This window comes from Phaenicophaeus curvirostris, chromosome 5 (genome assembly GCF_032191515.1).
Source record: "Phaenicophaeus curvirostris isolate KB17595 chromosome 5, BPBGC_Pcur_1.0, whole genome shotgun sequence".
Lineage (NCBI taxonomy): Eukaryota > Metazoa > Chordata > Aves > Cuculiformes > Cuculidae > Phaenicophaeus > Phaenicophaeus curvirostris.
Window position 1 is genome coordinate 16,181,189 of NC_091396.1, and position 19,171 is coordinate 16,200,359.

At 38.5% G+C, this 19,171-nt stretch overlaps 1 protein-coding gene across 7 annotated transcripts in view; it reads right to left on the reverse strand.

Annotated features, from left to right (window-relative positions):
• Nucleotides 1-19,171, reverse strand: part of SERGEF (secretion regulating guanine nucleotide exchange factor) — a 157,559-nt gene that overhangs the window by 109,080 nt on the left and 29,308 nt on the right. For 6 of the 7 annotated variants that reach the window (XM_069857721.1, XM_069857719.1, XM_069857716.1 and 3 more), the window contains one exon: nt 11,432-11,592. The exons of the other annotated variant lie outside the window; for it this stretch is intronic. In XM_069857721.1, coding sequence (XP_069713822.1) covers nt 11,432-11,592 — 161 coding nt within the window. The remainder of the gene's footprint in view (nt 1-11,431; nt 11,593-19,171) is intronic. 7 annotated transcript variants of the gene reach the window in all.

The window sequence follows — 19,171 nt, forward strand, 5'->3', positions numbered from 1 at the left end:
GTCTTCTATTACCCTACTCCAAGTAGTCTCTCATTTTCTAAAGCTGCAAATCTCAACACTATGTTCTGTTTCAAGATTTCAGTCTAATACCCAAACTGAAGACAGAAAAGCCCATGGGAAGTTCCACACCTGACTATTTAAATGCATTTCTACAAGTTTCTATAGTTTTCTTAGCCTCAATTCCGTGTAATGGAGGTCTCAGATAAAATAGTGTGAAGAATCAACAGTATCAAAGAGGAAGAAGATATGCAAAGAAACTTAAAAAGTGACAGTCAACACTGATCTCCATTCTCTCATTTGTTTAAGGCTATTTCCATTTCTGCATGATATAATAACCATTAAAAATATTTTGTATTCTTTTAAAACTGAATTAAGAATGAAACCACAACAGGTGCCATGAAACAGCAGAAGAAAAGATTGTGAATTTTTGTTTTCTGAAGACTGACAATATCCCCTCCACCACAACCTGTGAGCTGCATTCCCAATGAAAACATTAGATTCACCGTGAAGCAAAATATCAGTCTGCACGTTCTTAAGAAACTGGTGTGCAGTTTTGAAGTAATCCTTTTGAACATAACAAATCTAAATTTTAAAATGACGAGTTGGCACCTACTAGCTCAAGATAAGATCGCTGATAATAAGATTTATGCTCTCAAATACCTATATCAGTCTTGGAAATAAGAACTGCTTCAATATACATTCTCCTTGCCCAATAATCCACTAAAGAAAGTGAAACAAAAGGTAGGATCAAACAAAGGATTCAGCCTCAAGTCAGCTCCTCATACTAGAATTCAAGACAAACCACTTAAGGTGAAAAGATTGCCTTCTGCCAACTTCTCTAATGTAAGATGCTGAAAAACATATTTGCCTCACATATCCACAGCGAAGGTCCTTATATATTACATACTCTATGAAGCAAGGTAATACTAGAGCAACCAATGGTACAGTGTTCAAATCTGTTTATCTGACCAAGCTGCCAGAAGCCAACACAAGAATTTACTGCAACGATTTCGAGACTTCAATTCAAAAACAATTCTACCACTTCTACCTTTGTGCAGGCCCCAAAGCACCTTCACAAGCTATGGCTGTATGCTAAACTGCAAACTGGACCACACTTTTAAAAAGCCAGTTTTGCAGAGCTTATATGTACACATATGACAACCACAGAAGATGATGAATCAAGATGACACCTCTGTTCTCCAGCAAACACATTCATTTCACTTTTATTTCTCATCCACTCAGTTTTCAAGGCATCTAAATAGCATGAAAGAAACTACAGAACACTGCTCACCATTCTGATGTGTTCAACTTACCACAGCAGCCACAACAGCTAAGCCCAAACTAGTATTTTGCCCCTATGGAAGGGCTAATGGCAGGACTTACAGCCTCACATAATGCCACAAGCACTGCTGGATCTCAGCAGGCTTGTATATAGCCAGGTAAGAAACTTCTGCTCGCACGGTATCACAGCAGCCTCAATGATCCAACCCACCGTGTAAACTGGAAAGGCTCCAGCAACACACATGGAAGAGAAGAGCCATGTCCCTACATCATTTTCATGGTGAGGAAGAAATTCATTTAAACCAAGAATTTGAAGCACCCACAATAATTTAAAACCTTGTAACACTTTCTATCTCACTTCCTGTTCTTACCAACAACACAACATTCTGAAAAAATTCTTGTAACAGTGCTCCCAAAAGTCATAAGGTCTTTTGATAATAATAAGCCAATTATTGTCTAAATTTTTATAAATACACAGCTATTTGCTCTACACGTGGGTGTTCCTGTTTTCATTTTAACTATATTACCACAGTAAGTAATGTATCTTTAGGAAAATCAGGATGTCTTCATCTTTCTTCATAGTGGTTAAACCCTAAACAGGGAGCAGCAGCAGATCAAGAAATCAAAGAAAAAACATAATCAATTCACTATTTGCTAATTTCAAAATTTATTTGTGTGCATTTAAGTCATAAACCCTTTCCCAAAACTACTGAAGAAAAAGGGTTTTCTTCCATCCAGACATTAAAAGTAACAAGAACCCACAGGAAATCAAAATAGGAGACCAAACAGAAAAGATACGAGAAGGGAATGATGCAAGAATTAAAAATCGTATCTTAATGCTTGTATCTGTACAGAGAAAAAAGAACCTACAAACAAAAAGTACTTGCAATATAAAAAAGTAATAAAAGAATTGCATAGTTACATACAACTGCCATACATCTTACCGCAGCACTTAATCGAATGACAGATACCATAATATCTCTGTCTGGATTAAAACAGCTGAAATCTGAAATATGTTAGATGAAGTTTGTTAGATGGGTTTCATTCCTCACACACACACCCCCAATATCTTTGTGAGGCCCAGGAAAGCCCTGCTTTCTATAGAAATAAACCAGGGTCTCAGATTTTCAAGACTTTCAATGGGTTCACACTTCCGAAGTGTGAAATCAACTAACAGTGGAGCAGGTAAGCCTTGACAATTTAAAAAAGCTGTTCATAAGGGATTTCCCCACTGAAGCAATTACCAGTAGAAAAACTGGCTATTTAATGTTTGTTAATTCAACATTTAAGAGCACAAATGTTATACCAGTGTCTGGAAAAATAAACACATCATAAGAACTCCTTTCTGGCTCCCTATACTCTTGTTACCAAGGAAAGGAACATTTACATTAGCTCTACACCTGCAAAGAGAGAAGGAATGGCAAAATGTAGGAGGTGGCGTGTTCAGAACCATATCCCTAAGGAACTATTCTTTTTCTCCCTGATAATGGAATTTTTTTAATTCTTTATAAAGTTTTTATTTGATTTTTCTCTAATAAAAAAAATCTGCAAGGCATCAACAGAAGCACAGGTCTCAGTAATCCTTGCTCATATCTGATTACATGTGATATCCACTGAATTTATACAGACCTCAGAAACCAACTGCCACAATACTATGAATAAACACTTAGGCAGGTTTTAAAACAGCAGACAGTTTAGCATTTTTGTCCTCACAGGACTAGATGAAACATTTTTACTTTTTCTTCTCCTTCCTTCTCCTCCTTTCAGGAACAAGTTCTGCTGGTTGAATGCTGGGGCTGGAGTAAAGGCACAGGCTATATTAGACCACATAAAAAACAGTGAGTTCAGGGGTAGCTTCTGCCTTTGACAACTTCAGTTTAAATTAGAAGCAAGGCAGCCAACAGGCAAAGGAGATGAGCCACCAGGTGGGAGGACAAACAGGTAGCTGTCTCTTAGCAGGTCATCTAGTAAGGCAGTCCTGAAAATTTGCTGTGCGCCATGGCATAGCAACAACTTTAAGCATCACAGTAGAAATACAAGTTACTCTCTTTTCTGAATCTTTCATTGAACAGCATCCTTACAATAATCTACAACATAAGCACAAGTGACAGAAAGACTGGCAAGGCTCACAGCTTAAATGACTCATTGATAAGTGAAGGCTGAAAACATCAGAGAAATGAAAACAAATGCCATCACTGGCATAAAATTACAAGTGTAACCCCAGTTCAAACCGAATCCAAAATCTTTACATTAAAAGCAGGGAGAAGTAGTCTGTGTTCTGGCCAGAACAGCATTGCCTCGGTGAATTTATGGCCCCATGGTGATAAATGAGTTTGAAAGGACCAATGGCACAACTTAATAAACAAGTAGAGTTACAACCACTAAGATCTCTCCCATCTCATTCATCTATAGTGCGCTACCCAGTAGAGAAGGAGACAGAAAAACAATGAAAAATTAATGAAGAAATTTCTGCTAATACAAGAAGTAAACAATCAAAAGAGAGTGTTCCATCAAATTCCTATGAGGATAACCAAAATGATATTTTTCTCCTTGACAACTTCTCTTCTTTTTTTTCTTTTCTTTTAAGATTCCACTGTCACAGAACCCGCCAATAAAATTCATTAATCACCAGAAAAAGGAAACATATGCAGCATTTATACCAAAAGTTTCTTGGCCTAAAGTTCTGGGGGCATTTTTGCATTAGTCTTCTATCCATAAAAGGAGGTATGGATGAGATTTTTTTGCAGAGAATGCTGTAAATTGATGGCTATGTTCCAGTTCACTACAGTTTCTTATTGATTTCCTCTCATTTTAGCCTGAATTGATTTGTTAATCCCTTCTCTGTAACTATTCTAACGACAAATTGAGAATGAAAAACTGCATGCTTTAGGGCCTTTTCCACCAACCTCTTGCTTCAAACCGTATTTTCTTTTGGATTTGGAACATGTCAATGCACACACCCTGGGTTAGACCTGACTCACTTCAAACTAGGATGGAAACTTTTTACATTGAAACCTTTCTGTTTAGGCTTCTCATGGATGAACAAGGCAACTGAAGCAACATCACTGAGGCAGAACCAGATTTCTGCATTAATATTGTCACCTTCTAAAGCTGTTGCTCAGAGAAGCTTTGTCTTAACAGCAAGTACAATTTTGCAGCACTCCTCACTGTTACTAGTACTAGTGCAGAATGATGCAACCCAGTCAGTGTTATTAATTTAAGGAATATACCATGAGCACGCGCAGGTCACACAGTTAGAAAAAGGAGAACTTAGATTAGTCATTTTGCTATCAATAAGCTCACAAAATAGAGCTGCCAATTTGGACTCATCATTAGGGCTACACGAGCCATGGCTACTGGTACCAAGTAGTTTTAGCCTCTTTCCATGTCCCTTATACTTCCAAGTGAAGTATGAATTTGGAATTCTAACTGCAACATGCTATCAAAGGGAAAAGAAATTTATCAATTATTACAATTACGGCTTCACTCACAGTCACATTTATAATATCTCACTCATCACATGTTGGGTGGGTCTGAACTCCTGACTTCACCCACTCTGTAGTTCGTGGTCTCCGATACAGATTACAAAGCAGTCTGAGGCTTGGGGCTGCCACCTCATTACTACACTACAACCCCAGCAGAGGAACTTTGGTCATTTTAAACCAACCCTCACCTGCAAAACTGTTAATTGGAAAACCTCTAGTTTGTACTCACACAGCATATGTTCTCTGGCATGCAAAGGCAGTGCAGGAGATTTCCTTTGCCATTCACCTGGTATGAATTCTATTTCCCCATCTCTCTTCCTGCAATGCCAGCTGCAGAGAAATTGGTATGGGTGATGGGAAGTCCTGTGCTGGGAACAAATACGATCTCCTCTTTGCTTTCCAGATATTACAAACCTAGAGGTGGTGATCTAGGCTTTGCTTATAACCACATTGATAAGGGGAAAGCAAAGCTTCCATCCTCTCACCTAGCGTTAAAATAGACGAGTTTAACTTCACCAAATTATTTACAATAAAATTGCAACTCCATTATGGTTTTCATGGAGCAGATCAGTATTTCCAGAGTAAACTCTGCTACCTAACACATCAGTACTCTTAATTTCCAGAAATTACTTTGTGATGAGTGTTAAATGTCTCTCTAACCAGGCCATAAGATACTCTTTACAAACCACAGTAATTTCTTAATGGGATAAAAAAAGCACAGAATAAATATGAAGGCTACCTAGCCAAAAACTTGCATTTCAATTTCAGTAGTTTGTTGCTGCTCTCAGTCTCCTGTTAGAAGAAAGACAGGGGGAACCAACTGATCTAAGTAAATCCCGCTTCCTCATTTCCTGTGATAAAACTGTAAACTCCTCCAAAGCTTCTTGCAGTGTTGCCAAGATCTGCGTCATTCTCCTACACAGGGCATGCAGATCACACAAACATACCTAATCTAACACAGGCTTTGTATTTTATACGCAGGCTGCAGCTTCATTCTTTTGATACATCCTGTTTGGGTTTTACTCTCTTAATGGTAATTCCAACAATTTGGTCTCTATTTTTATTATAGCACCTTCTCATTTGCACAGTGAGTTGTACTCAGAAACCACTTCTCCACGGCCTTTATTTTCCTTGATTGTCACTTAAAATTACTTGATAAGCCAAGAATTTGATTTCTACTCTTGCAAGAATATGAAAGGAACCATCCTTACATTACCATTTTTATTACTGCATCTGTAAAACAGCATAACAAAACCAACCTGCACCAATCAAGGAAAATTCAACAATGCCATTTCTCAAAGGACATAAATCAAGACCAGCTTGTAAATGGCACTGATTTAAAAAAAAATAAAAAAACAAAAAACCAAACACTGCACTACATGCACTCCACTCCACATCACTTTGATTTAAAAATTAGGATAATAGAATTAATCAGTCGAGAAACCTCTCAGTAAAAGACAAGCTGGCCTTCAGCTTTCCTTCTATAGGGGTTTCTCATCATGAAGAACACTGACGGATCTAACACCATTAAACAAACATACAGGGCAAGCAACACACACTAACAGAAATGTAATACAAGTAGTAATCTGACCTGCAGGTACCAACTAACTTTCTCTTCCAGTAAGACCACAAGGGAGAAAGCTTCATGAATAAAGGACTGGAGTGAAATCTGGAGCACCTGAGTTCTGTTCTCAGCTTTCCAGGTGACTTGCTGTTGCACCTGGAATCATGTCATTTCTCTACTTCCACTCCCATCTCCTGCTTGTTTTCACTATTAGCTGAAAATATCACAAAGTAAGAACCAGCTTTTACTATGAATTTTTCCAGGACCAACATCCATTTTTGCAGCACAGTTAGGAGTTTTGAGGAAAGCTGGCAAACGAAAGAACAAGCAAAAGAGTTTACTGCAACTTTGTTTTTCACAACACCACTTTCATTGAACTATATCCTTGGATTATCTAAAAGTTATTGAGCTTGGAAAACTAAAGAGACTTTTTTTCATTTTCCTCCTTCCCTCAAAGCAGTTTTATTAAACAGCTCATTGGATCAGTTACTACACATATATTTTTAAACTCTGAGCAGTAAAATCTGGTTTAGGAAAGTTCAATTTGCTGTTTCTTTCCCCAAAAAACATAAATCTGCTGTTTTGACCATTCATAATAAAGAATATCTCCACAAATATTCAGAGTACCCAGTCAAACAATTAAGTATAGCAACACCATAACAACAGCACAGAGATAATGTCTATGTAACACTATCAGGTTATTTCTTTCAATACTCTTTCAAGTATCAACTTCAGATTTACTTACAAAGAAGCCTCTGACAATTTCCCCCAAGAAGTCAAAAAATACAAAAACAGTTGCTATTTTTTGTAAACCAAAAGGTTCCAATTTCACTATTATTGCGTCTATATATTACGGTAATAATGATCCTTATACATTAACCTACCAGTTATACAGTACTCAACCAATTTATTATCATCATAACAGATATTATATCATTATCTTGTAGCAGATGCTTAACATTTTGCCACATGAATGGGCAAAAAGGGGGAAAAAAAGAACATACTAAAAAGAAAGCTATCTTTCAAATAACATATTTCTTTTAAAAATAAACATAAGTGATACGTTTATTTTTAAACTATGTTAATGAAAAAAAGGCAGGCCAGAAATAACATTGTCTCATTACTTGATAAGCATGGACAATTCATAAACAGGGATACAGAAAAAGCAGAGATATTTAACGCTTTTTTTGCCTCTGTCTTCAATACTGTTGATGGGCTTGAGCCCCACTCCTGAGAGCACGGGGCTAGAGGACCAAGATTATGTAAATGACAAAGTCTCAATCAACCTTGATCCTGTGCAGGGTTTGCTGCTCCAGCTGTATCCCTATAAGCGGATGGGGCCTGACAGGATTCATCTAAGTGTACTTAAAAAGCTGGCTGATGTCATAGCGAGACCTCTCTCAATGATTTTTCAATGCTTTTGGGAATCTGGAGAGGTACCAGTTGACTGGAAGCTGGCAATGTTGTCCCTGTCTTCACTTTGTCTGTTCAGCCTGGAGAAATGGAGACTGAGGGAAGACCTCACACTACTTTACTGCTTCCTCACAAGAGAAGGAAGCAGAGCAGGCACTGACCTCTTCTCTCTGGTGACCAATGATAGGACCCGAGGGAAGGCAGGAAGATGTGCCATGAGAGGTTTAGGTTGGATACTGGGAAAAGATTCTTCACTGAGAGGTTGGCGGAGCACTGGAACAGGCTCCCCAGGGAAGCAGCCATGGTGCCAAGCCTAATAATATCCAAGAAGTATTTGGTCAAATCACTCGGAAACATGGTGTAAATTTAGGGATTGTCCTCTGCAGGGATAGGAGTTGGACTCGACGATCCTTATAGGTTCCTTCCAACTCAGGTCATTCTGTGATTCTGTGAAATACTAAAATTAAACAAAAATTACTCATTACTGCAACAGTTTCTGAAAAGAGTAGCAATAAACTTCAACTGCCAACGGCAATGAGAACGTGTTTATTCATGACGGCAATCCCTGAAGAAAGGAACCATATGGAGAATCCCAATCAGCTTGTATTGCATGGAATGAGCACACATACACTGGGACAAACATACACATTCAAATAATGTACCTCAGCAGGGTCAGGATAAACACAGCAGGTACAAGGTTGCCACAAGTCCATCAATTTCCATTTCCTGACACAACTGGCCCCTAATCCACCATCAAGATTTAAGACGGGTGACAGTAAAACTAAGGAGGGAATTAAGCCCAAGAAAACACATATCCAAACTTGACAGTGTGACACAGATTAACTTTTTTTATTTCTTAAATGGAATTTCAGATTCCCTCTTCAGAAGACGGTAATCTAGCATAGCTTGCTTTAATTAGAGAAAGGATATGATGAAAATGTGGTTCCACGTGAACGGCACTGCATATCCAAAATTACTATAGCCCTCCCTTCCATCCAGTTTAGCAAGAAACATTCAGCACTGTGCAATGACTTTTCACTTGTTTGTTTCTGCAGCAAATGTTTGCTGCAATGTGAATGACATGCTGAACATATCACAAACAGTAAAACGGTTGCTATTAAACCCAAAAATATCAAACAGACTGGAAAAGCATTTTGACAAGGAGGAAACATTAAACCAGGTCTTTGTAGAATTTGCTAAATACAGAGGCTCATCATATTTTAGGCCATTTTTATTTAATTGTCCTTTCATCTGAAGAGCAGTGAATATGAATGCACATCAGGCAGCAGATGAGTCAGATGTTCTGAAGAGGTCCAATCAAGGACGCCCCACAACACAAAAGCATAATGTCTCGCACAACTGACTTCGCCTACAGCCTGAAGTTTCTTTTCAGTGTCTCACCCTATTCCATGATGGTTATGCACCGAAGCACCGAGAAGAAAGCAATAAATAGACCTTCAGTCACATAATTCAAAAAGTTTAAATGCATGAGACTCCAGGAACGTGATGACCCCACACTCTTTTAAAGCTGCCAGGAAGACATACTCAGATCAGTAGATAATTACTGAGAACTCAGGCTTTTGTTCTTCCATTGTTTCAGTTGAAAGACAAAAAGTGCTCATATTTCTCAAGGTCAATACTTCCAAACGACTTTGTCAGATGAAGTCAAACTCAAACTGGAACAGGTCACTCACAGTACTTCAAATATCAGGGTTTGGAGCAGCAGACAGACACAGACATTATATCAATTTCAGCACAAAGAAAGCAGAACCCCTGGACTTTTGCAGAGAAAGCAGGCAAACAATGGGCATGGAGACAAGGAGCAGCACTGGAGGTTAAATCTACTGTGCTGTCCTTGAGGCAGACTAGTGTGTCTTTCATACTGTTCTCTAATCCTTAGAGTAGTTTCTCCATTTTGGTTTTAACAATATTAACTAAAGTGCAGACGCAATCAGCAGACCACAGCTTTGCCAAAAATTCAGCTGAATCACTAAAAGTGATTTATAAAAATAGACCATGGATAAAAATCATTAGCTGTAATCCTCAACTGTTGAGCTGGTTCTCTGCATTAAGCATGCAAATTACAATTGTTAACTCAAGGTAAACAGAAAAGAACTCATCTGCCCTGCGTCCTTATAATACAGCTCTCAAATTGAACCTCGTCTCCACATGACAAACAAAAAAAAGAGATAGCTTGCGTGCAAACAAAAACCAGCTCACACTCTACTTAGCCTACAAACTGCCAATTATTGCATTTTTAAGTATAAATTCTAGTTCTAGCATTATTTTGTAATCTTGAAGTGAAGCAATTTAGGCCTTTATTATCTGCTTTTTCCTTTTCTCATCAACACAGCTCCTCTTAGGATATGAATGATGCTAGCTCTTGATCACGCTCTTCTTAAATCATCTTCATGCTGTTAGCGCTGCAAAGAACTATGCCTGCTCCAGAACATTGCCATTGCTAATCACTCAAATCAGGTCTCTCATAAGTCTATAAGGAGGAACAGCGCTGAGGGCAGCAGAATGAAGATGAGATTGTTTTTCTCTTCCTTTTCAAGGAATATATCTGAATGCATCCCTTTCCTTCACCTTCATGGATCACTTGTCCTGCCAAGCATACATTCCCCTGTGCAAAAGCTATGGCTGCCTTGGCTTTGTATTGTAAAAGAAACAACAGAACTACACATTTGAGGCATTGTCCAAAGCACAAATGAAAAACAGCGTGAAACAGATTCAATAACAGTGTTCTCTATAGATACTCAGTGACAAAAGTAGGGACACCCATCCTAAAATGAGTAAGAAAGCTGTTTGAAATTTAGGGGAGCAAATTATTCATTATTGCAGAATCCTGGGCTCTGAATCTCCACTTTGCATCTGTAAGTGCACACATTTACAGAACACTGATGATGGTAAGTGCAGAGGCTGATTCTTCTAACTGAAGTTTCACCATGGGAGACTACCAGGAGGCAGAGATGCAGTACGTACATGGCAGCTGAAGCAGTCAACCTGTACTTAACCCTTGCATTTTGACTGCCAGCTAGCCCACAGGGAGATGCACGCCTTTTGACTAGTTCTCTGCCCAGATGGGACCTGCAAATTGCCATATGCTGCCTCTCAGCTGCTAAAAAGTCAAGAAAGCTGTTTGTAGGCAGTACAGGTTGCACGTTGTGTCAGCCTACAGTAAACAACTTGAGTAAAGTTTACTTTCTGATCATATTTATACTTGCGGATAAATAATTTTGTATCTAATTAGCCATGTGAAACAAAAGCTTTCAATATCACTGAAGGAGGTTATAAGGTACAGAAATATTCTAGAAGCTGCAGCATTTTTATTTGCCAGCTAAAGAAAGACATTGGCTAAACTGTTACAGAGGGCTTCAGACTGAATCAGTGCTGCAACTGAGCAGGGTTCCACTTCATCTGCAACTACTTCCTGCACACAATGATATCTGAAAGAACTTGACATCTTCTGGTAAGGGTAACTCTGGTTCCACCTAGGAAAAATCAGTTTCTGAATGCAAAAGCCTTTTAAGACACTTGAAATAATTGAACCATACTAACTTCTGACAGGAAGAGCAGTGAGGGCTTGTACTAAAAAGGTTCTATTAGGAAATAGTTCCAATTATTTTAACACACACTGTCTTCAAAAAAACAAACCTGGGGAAAAAATGGTAATTTTTTTCATTACCTGAGATGCTCCATTTAGGCAAGACACTGAAACAGGGATGTTACACAACAGCTCCAAGTGTTGTTCAGATGCTATGCACGCCTCCTGCCCACCAGGAACCACTGTGTGCCTTCCAAGTTGCCCGTAGTCCATTCTGCCCCAGGTGAATACCTTGCCAGTTTCTAAACACAAAACACATTTCAAGATTACTTATTCAATACGTACCTGGAACATCTGGATACCATTGCAAAACTAGAACAACACTTCTTAATGCATCTTATCTAAAGCTTCAACAACCTAGTGAAAATTTATTTCTCGGAGCATAAGAAGAAATTATTAAAAGTAACTAATGACACACTATGATGTGCTTCTATAAAGTTACTCAAACTTCATTAATATCCTTGCTACCAGAATAATTTCTCTAGGATGGCCTGGGCTATAAATGAAACTGTGCCAGTAAAGCTGCATAACTTGGACATTCTGCATACAATATATACACTTTGGTTATATAAAGGATGAATTTTTAGCTAACAGAAGCACACACAAAACAATTTATTCTGAAGCATAAAGGATTTTTCTCTGTTGCCAGTCTTTGCTATAGAGACATCCATTACACATCCTGTGTTTAACAACCAGTTTGTTTTCCCGATGGAAGTTGTGACAGAAGGTAACTTCTATTAGCAGAGTACCAGCCCTCAGGACAGCAACTGGGGACACCACCAGAGCTGTCATTAAGTATTGGAAATGCACTGGTTCATTTTCAAAGGAATCGCACGTTGGCCAAGGAAAGAGAACTTTAAATAAAATCAGCAGTACATGGATCACTCTCCCCTCCACATATTATACCAGGTTCGCTGTTGTGGGACTGACATCCAATAGGCCATCCTCCAGTACAAATAAAGTGATTCTTTTTACCTTCAGTTCCCAGTATTTTAAAAACCCCACCACAATAACAAAACAAACCACACACACCCAAACCAATCCTACTTAAGTGATAGCTTTATTTTCTTAATCAAATAACTAGATCTCTGCAGCTAAGTCATGAGAAGCTGTCCCTTCTGGGCTTCTGATTTCAAAGGTTATCTATGCACAACATAAACAATACGTTCTCCACTCAGTTGTAACTAGCAGCAGCAGCTTCTAGTTTCATTGCAGAAATCCTGCAATGACCTTGAGAACTATGGACACACTTTAGCCAATCCTCAAACTCCTCTCCAGAATTTAACTCGAGTCATAAGCCAAATGATGTGCAGTTGAAGGAAGTCAGCTCCAATTCACACACTTCTCCCCTTGTCAGTCAGTACAGACATAACCCACAGAGGGGTCAGGAGCAAGAGGTACTGGTCACTGCACAAAGGTGACAGATGAGGGTTTACTTAACACACGGCATAACACAAACCTTGGGAAACCTCAACACCTTCCTTTTCCTTTGGGCACTGTTAAACTGCCTTGAAGATGACACAGGTAGGCACTGCTTGTTTGTGGAGTTTAATTTTATAATGCACCTTGTAAAAAATGTGGAAACTTCTAACTTTGTATCTTTAAACAGACAAGAAATAAGCATTTCCCTTGGAAATCTGCTAGCAGTGCTATCTTTTTCTCCAATCTTTAGAACAGCTTCTCAGATCATAATGCTTCCTCTGAAATAATTAAGTGCTAAAAATAGTTGTCATTTTCTCTCAAGGGCACAAATATTTTCTTCTTTTGGAGCTTCCTAGCAGTTCAGGGAAAAGTTGAAACCAGTCATATACTACCTTCAACACAAGTGAGGTCTTTCAATATACTAGCTTCATTGTTTTAGGTTAAAGCATTAAAACAAGTTTCATTAAGAAATCTACCAGTATACTTCACAGATATTAGGAAAACAGTTTCTAATTTAAAAAAAAAACATGTTTGTTCTGAAGGTATTATATTTACTTTGAATTTTGTACAGATCTCTGCTAAAGACATCTGCAGTTACATCAGAATTTTACATAGCAAATTTAAATGTAAACTAAGCTTCAGGCTTTTACATCAGATTAGGTTACTACACCTATTTAGTGGACTGGAAAAGGACAGGCAGACTGCTCTATTTTCTATCAACTATGAAATTCAAAATCAGAAAGAATCTCTCAACCACTACCCAGACATTGCTGTATGGAACCCAAGGACCATAGTTTTACTAAGCATTTCAACTGTCATAAGCCAAAAGCATCAGGTGACATAGGCAAAAACGTCAGCAACCCACAAGGCTTCTGGAAAATAAAGTGGTGTATTTGATACTACAGACCCAGATCCTCATACACAGTATAGCACTGCTGTGTATAGTGAGGTTCCTCTCAAGTCTGACTTCTGGGGAAAGAAAATATTACCCCAACCAAAGCTGTGCTCTGCCTGGACCCAGACATGAACAAGAACAGCCAGCCACAAAAATAAAAAATGATCCTTTGCATCATCACCTGAGTGTAATGCTCTGCCTTGTCTCAAGTCTTGTCTGCTGCTGGTGTCTGGATTCAGATGAACACAGGCTAAAATCCCAACATACACCCAACCAGTTATTCACTGAGAAAATAATCTTCCTACCCTACCAGTGACCAGCAGAAACCAAGAAGCAACTGACCCTATCACAATCTTGATGATGAGCTCCTAGAGCGATTTCTGGAAAAGCAAGCAATTCTGTTCCCCTTTGTCTGTGGAAGGTGGAGAAAAGTATAGTGGTCTACAGCTTCCCCAACTGCAAGATCAGAGCAACATACTACAACCATACACTCTGAAATCAAACTAAACTGCATATGTAACTTCCCCTTATGAATTAAGGGCTCGCCACTCCATCATCTGCCCCAAACTGATGCTTCCATGTTTAACTCTCTTTACTTTTCAGAAACCGTCACTTTCTTCAACAGGATTATTTAACTACAGCTGCCATCAGCTGCCCAGTGTGTCTTTATCAGTGACCCTCTCTCCACTTATACCTTTTCCATGGGCCAGGGTCGACCAATATTTTGGGTTTTTTCTACTACACCACAGGTTATTGGTCTCCTTAAAGTTCACTCTGCAATTCTATTATTGGATCAATAACATTGAAATATCAACAGTAACACCAAGTTTAAATGGAAGTAACAGAACTGGAAACAGCATGATCCCAGTGACTTTATTCAGTTTTACAAAGGTTTTGAAGTATGTTCATCTCTATAATTGCAAATTATTTCAGTAAATTCAGTGGAATTGAAGAATGCAAGCATACTTGAAGGATTAAAACTAAACAGCAATAATGCTTGTCTACAACAAAACCCTTCCATCCACAAATTCAATTTTCTTTCACTGGACAAGCAAGTACAAAATTACTTACACATGGCAAAACCAAACAGAGCCTTTAGGAGAACATAAGCTGTTTCTGTTTACAAACAGAAATAATTGTAATTATCTTTTTCCTTTTTGTCCCTATAAATGAAACAAGTTTCAGGTGGTTATTGGTAGGCAAATATGGACAATATCCATTAAAAAATATTAAAGCCAGATAAACTAATTTTTTGCTTTTAGGAAGAATTTCTTGAATGCCCAAAGATCACTTAAGCAACCAGTTCGTCCTCAGTGCTCATCAACTCGATTCCCACTTCTAAGACTTAGTCCAGCTTGGTGACCATACCCCTTCCCATGCTCAGTCTTCTGCTAATGGTCAATCATTCCCGATTTTCAGCTGAACACATTTGCCTACAGACCCTTTTAGAAATAAATGAATCTAACTTTTCTGTGAGATAACCTAACAGAAGCTGATTTAGAAGTGTCTTCTCTATGAAATACTGGTTACGTTTTCAGCAAACAAACAAGAAAAGAAAATCAGTCTCAAGTGGAAATTTCGGGCTAAGGCAAACACCACTGCATGGAAAATTCCAGCCAAAAAGGTTAACGCCTCATCAAAATCCTAAGCAAAAGAAAGCACTGAGTTATGACAGAAAGCATTAAGCAATTGTAATGAGAGGTGTTGCTACTGTGCTGCTTATAATATAGATGGTATTTTAAAATGTTCTAAGAATATTTGAGAGAAAGACATTAGTCATACAGAGTAAGGAGGCTGCAGGATGAATTACTTAAGAATGAAGGGTGATATAACAAGGAGTGTTGGTCTAATATTAGACTAGAACAGATTTTAATTAGAAGTCAAGAAAACATACACACTGATGAGTCAACTGGACAGAGTACATCAACCATGGAAGCGGCTAAGGCATCAGAAAAATGAGATATTTCATACCAGACTTTATACAGCAAGAAAGCACAAAAGGCAGGAGTTATTTCTACAACTTGTGTGAAAGAAAGAAAGATACAAGGTTGGTTAGCTTTTACAGTTCTTCTAAGATACTAACAATGCTTCCTAAGACCTTGATCTTGCCATATTCTGAGCACAAAGGCTTCAACTCCAAAAGACACTTAACTCCTCAACTGTGAACATGCATATTGTCCCAGATGACCATATTGCAACTGTTCCTTTTCTCAGCAAGCAAAAGGTAAATCAAATAAATGCCAGAGGGTTCAATACCATTTGGAGTTAAGAAGTAATAGATATAATTCATGCATCCCATGTAATTCCAGTGTACAACCCAAATGAAACATACAGTACCAGAATTCAGAAAGCAAGGAAAAAAGGCCAGAGGTCAGAGATTTTTAAGAAAACCTTCCCAACAGCCCCTTAAGCAAAGGGTACAAACAACAGTACACACACTACATCATTTGAGATTCTACATGGTCATACAGATCTAGTTTCCTCCTGCCCTTTGAACTGTAAACACAGCAGTCTGCATCAGTATCCATAAAGCAGCAAATCATCTGAAACACATGCTCATATCCCTCACAGAATACGGATGAAGGTATGCGTATATTCAAGTGCTTGCAGCACTACATTAGCACTCCACTATCAGAAAGGCTTCTCCACATTTTCTTCACATGATCCTCCTGTACTTATGCTATCACAAGCATAGACAGTTGCGAATGACTTCAAAATTACAAGTTCACAACCTCTGGAGTATTGTAAATCTAGCAACATTGCATAAAGCACTTCTGGTTGCTTCCTGTCTGACACTGAAGCTCTTTCTGAGCCGCTTTATGGTGCTGCTGAGGCTGTGGAGGATGTATTTTTTCCAGTTTTTTAGCAGTTTCTTAATCAATCCGCTCAGCCACATAAGTATTTGAAGACAATTAGCAATTTAAAAAAAAAAAAAGAATATTGTTTTAAAAACAGGTTTCTCAGTAAGATACAATAAGTAAGAACATTAAAATTTACTTATTTTCACTAGACTCAGATTTATCTTTACACCAATTTTCCTGTTTAAAGATATCATCATAATTGCACTAACGTTATCTCCTTGAAGTCTCTAGTCAGTATTCAGGGCAAGCTTTGAACTAGCCTTTCATAAGTACTAGATGCAAAAGTTTATCTAGGCTATCTCAATTCACAGTTGCATTAACAATTGCTTTTCAAATGAACTCCGGATATTCATATTCAATGCTTAATCTCATTCAGACTTGAAATAGGAAGTTCTATATAAAATTCCTAAAGCTTCCTTTCACATGAAAATTCGCAGGAGCAGGTATTAAAAACTGGCATTAGGAGGCTGCCTCCCTGCCCCACAACAGGCAAACCAACCTCTCTCCCACAACTAATCTCTGCTGTCCTTCAGCACAATCAGTAATGTCCCTCAACGATTCTGAAAAACTTCCTTGTCTACCTAGAAACAGCCTCTGTGCAGGGCAATCTTACAGAAAAACGTTCACCCATCCATCCCTAATGCCTTCTTGGCTGAAGATAGCTTTAATTCAGCAGCTGTAAACCCGGCATCACTACTACATGCACAGTCTAACACCTGTACCTGTGTATCGTTTCAGTACAAACAAGGATTAACTGCTCTGACAAAGGTTTAAATGGCCCATTCATCCTCTTACATTGGAGTTCAGTGTACCAGAGCTACATCTCTTAACACATCTACTTTCCATGACCTCCTTACAGAATTCTCCATATAACAGAGCTCCCAATTTTTTTTCATATTCATTTGTAATAGCTATTAAAAATGTATCACTAAAGTACAAATCTATGCACAGTATCGAGGTCATGCCTCTTCAGGAAAATTCAGGCAAAACAGCAAAAGCATTTCAGGGATGTTATCAATAGAAAATTAGAGATCATTTCATCTGCCATTTTCAGCCTTGTGCAGTCACAGGTTGCAATATACGTGTAGTTCAGAATACTCCACAGAGCATTTGCTCAACACGCTGCAGTTCACAGGGGTTTCTAAACATACTATAAATAGGTTTAAACCTGCAACAAAAGGCTACAAATGCCACAGGAAGAGAATCACAAGGGTCTTCCTGTGGTAGCTATGGATTTGTCAATTAAAACTCCTACACGCTTCAAGCGGTCCAAAAATTTCTGCCATTCTGAGCTACCTCAGGTGTCCCCAAATCTTAACCATAAGCACATGGGCAAGGCAAACCAACAAGATATCTAACATATTTAACATCACTAGAATCAGCAGCTCATCTGTGAACGCACAGACAACTGGCTTCTCACTGTGACCCATACCTATTGCTCAAAGAAAAAAAAAAAAAAAGGCAACAAAAATAAAGAGCAAATCCAGGACATCAATCCGGAAGACATTTCTGCATCATGAAAGAAAATACATTCAACCAGGAGGAACTTTGTTGCATGGCATTCATTTAAACAGATACAGTGTAAGGAAATATCATCCTGTCTCCTTTCAGAGCCTTCTGGAGATATGAAAACATTAAACATCCGATGACTCCTATGATAATGTGATGTAATGGAGAACACTTGGCTAGGCAGGTTAATCTATGAGAATGTGGGAGATTCTCCAAGAGAAGACACCAGGATGGTGACAGCCTTTTAGCACAGACTAAGAGGTTCAAAGCACAGACGGAGAACTCTTTAGGCAACAGTTTACACCAAGAAAGTTTGGACCCAGATAGTCGTTCTCAACCTTATGCCACCATCCTTCATTGTGCTTGAACTACTTGTGATCAGGAAGTTAAACCATATCAAGGAACTGTTCCAGCTGAAAAACAGCCTTGGGAAATAAGAGCTTGGCAACAGTAAACATTGCTAAAAGGTATTAAGTCAGTTTAATATTCTGCAAGATAGGCTAGAGATAGCATGTCATGTGAAACTGCAATTTATGTTTATCATGCACTTTACCAATAGATCCATTGTTCTGGGGACTGCCAACACCATTAAACACCTAAACAGCTTTGACATACATTCACGAAAAAAAAGGAACGCTTTTATTTTTTGCTTCCATAGTTACACCAAGTTATGTCTCAAGATGGGCAATGTTCAGTTAATGGCATTATTCACATACCTAATAGCATGCCTCAATGCTTTGAAAGACTGGACAAAAATTACTTCTGAGTGTGGCAAATTCCAGATACCTTGAAAGTCCTGCCTCTGGGTTTGTGTGTTAGAACACACAAGGGTGTTTTGCTTTTAGAGGAAAGACTGGACACATTAAATACCCTACAAAGCTTTTAATAAACTGAAAGAAAAATTAAAATGTAAGAAGTCAAAAGCTTGCAAACTTGTGTTCATACTGCTGATACCAAACAGATACGTGATCTTGGCTTAAAAAAAGAAAATACCATGGGGAGGTCATGAAGTCCACACAATCATGAAATAAAGCTGGAGAAGGGGGCTGAGAGCAGGGATAGATGTCAAAGCACCTGTCACACTTTGCATTCATCCTAGAAAATGAGAAAAAATCCCTTCTCGTTTCTCTCCAC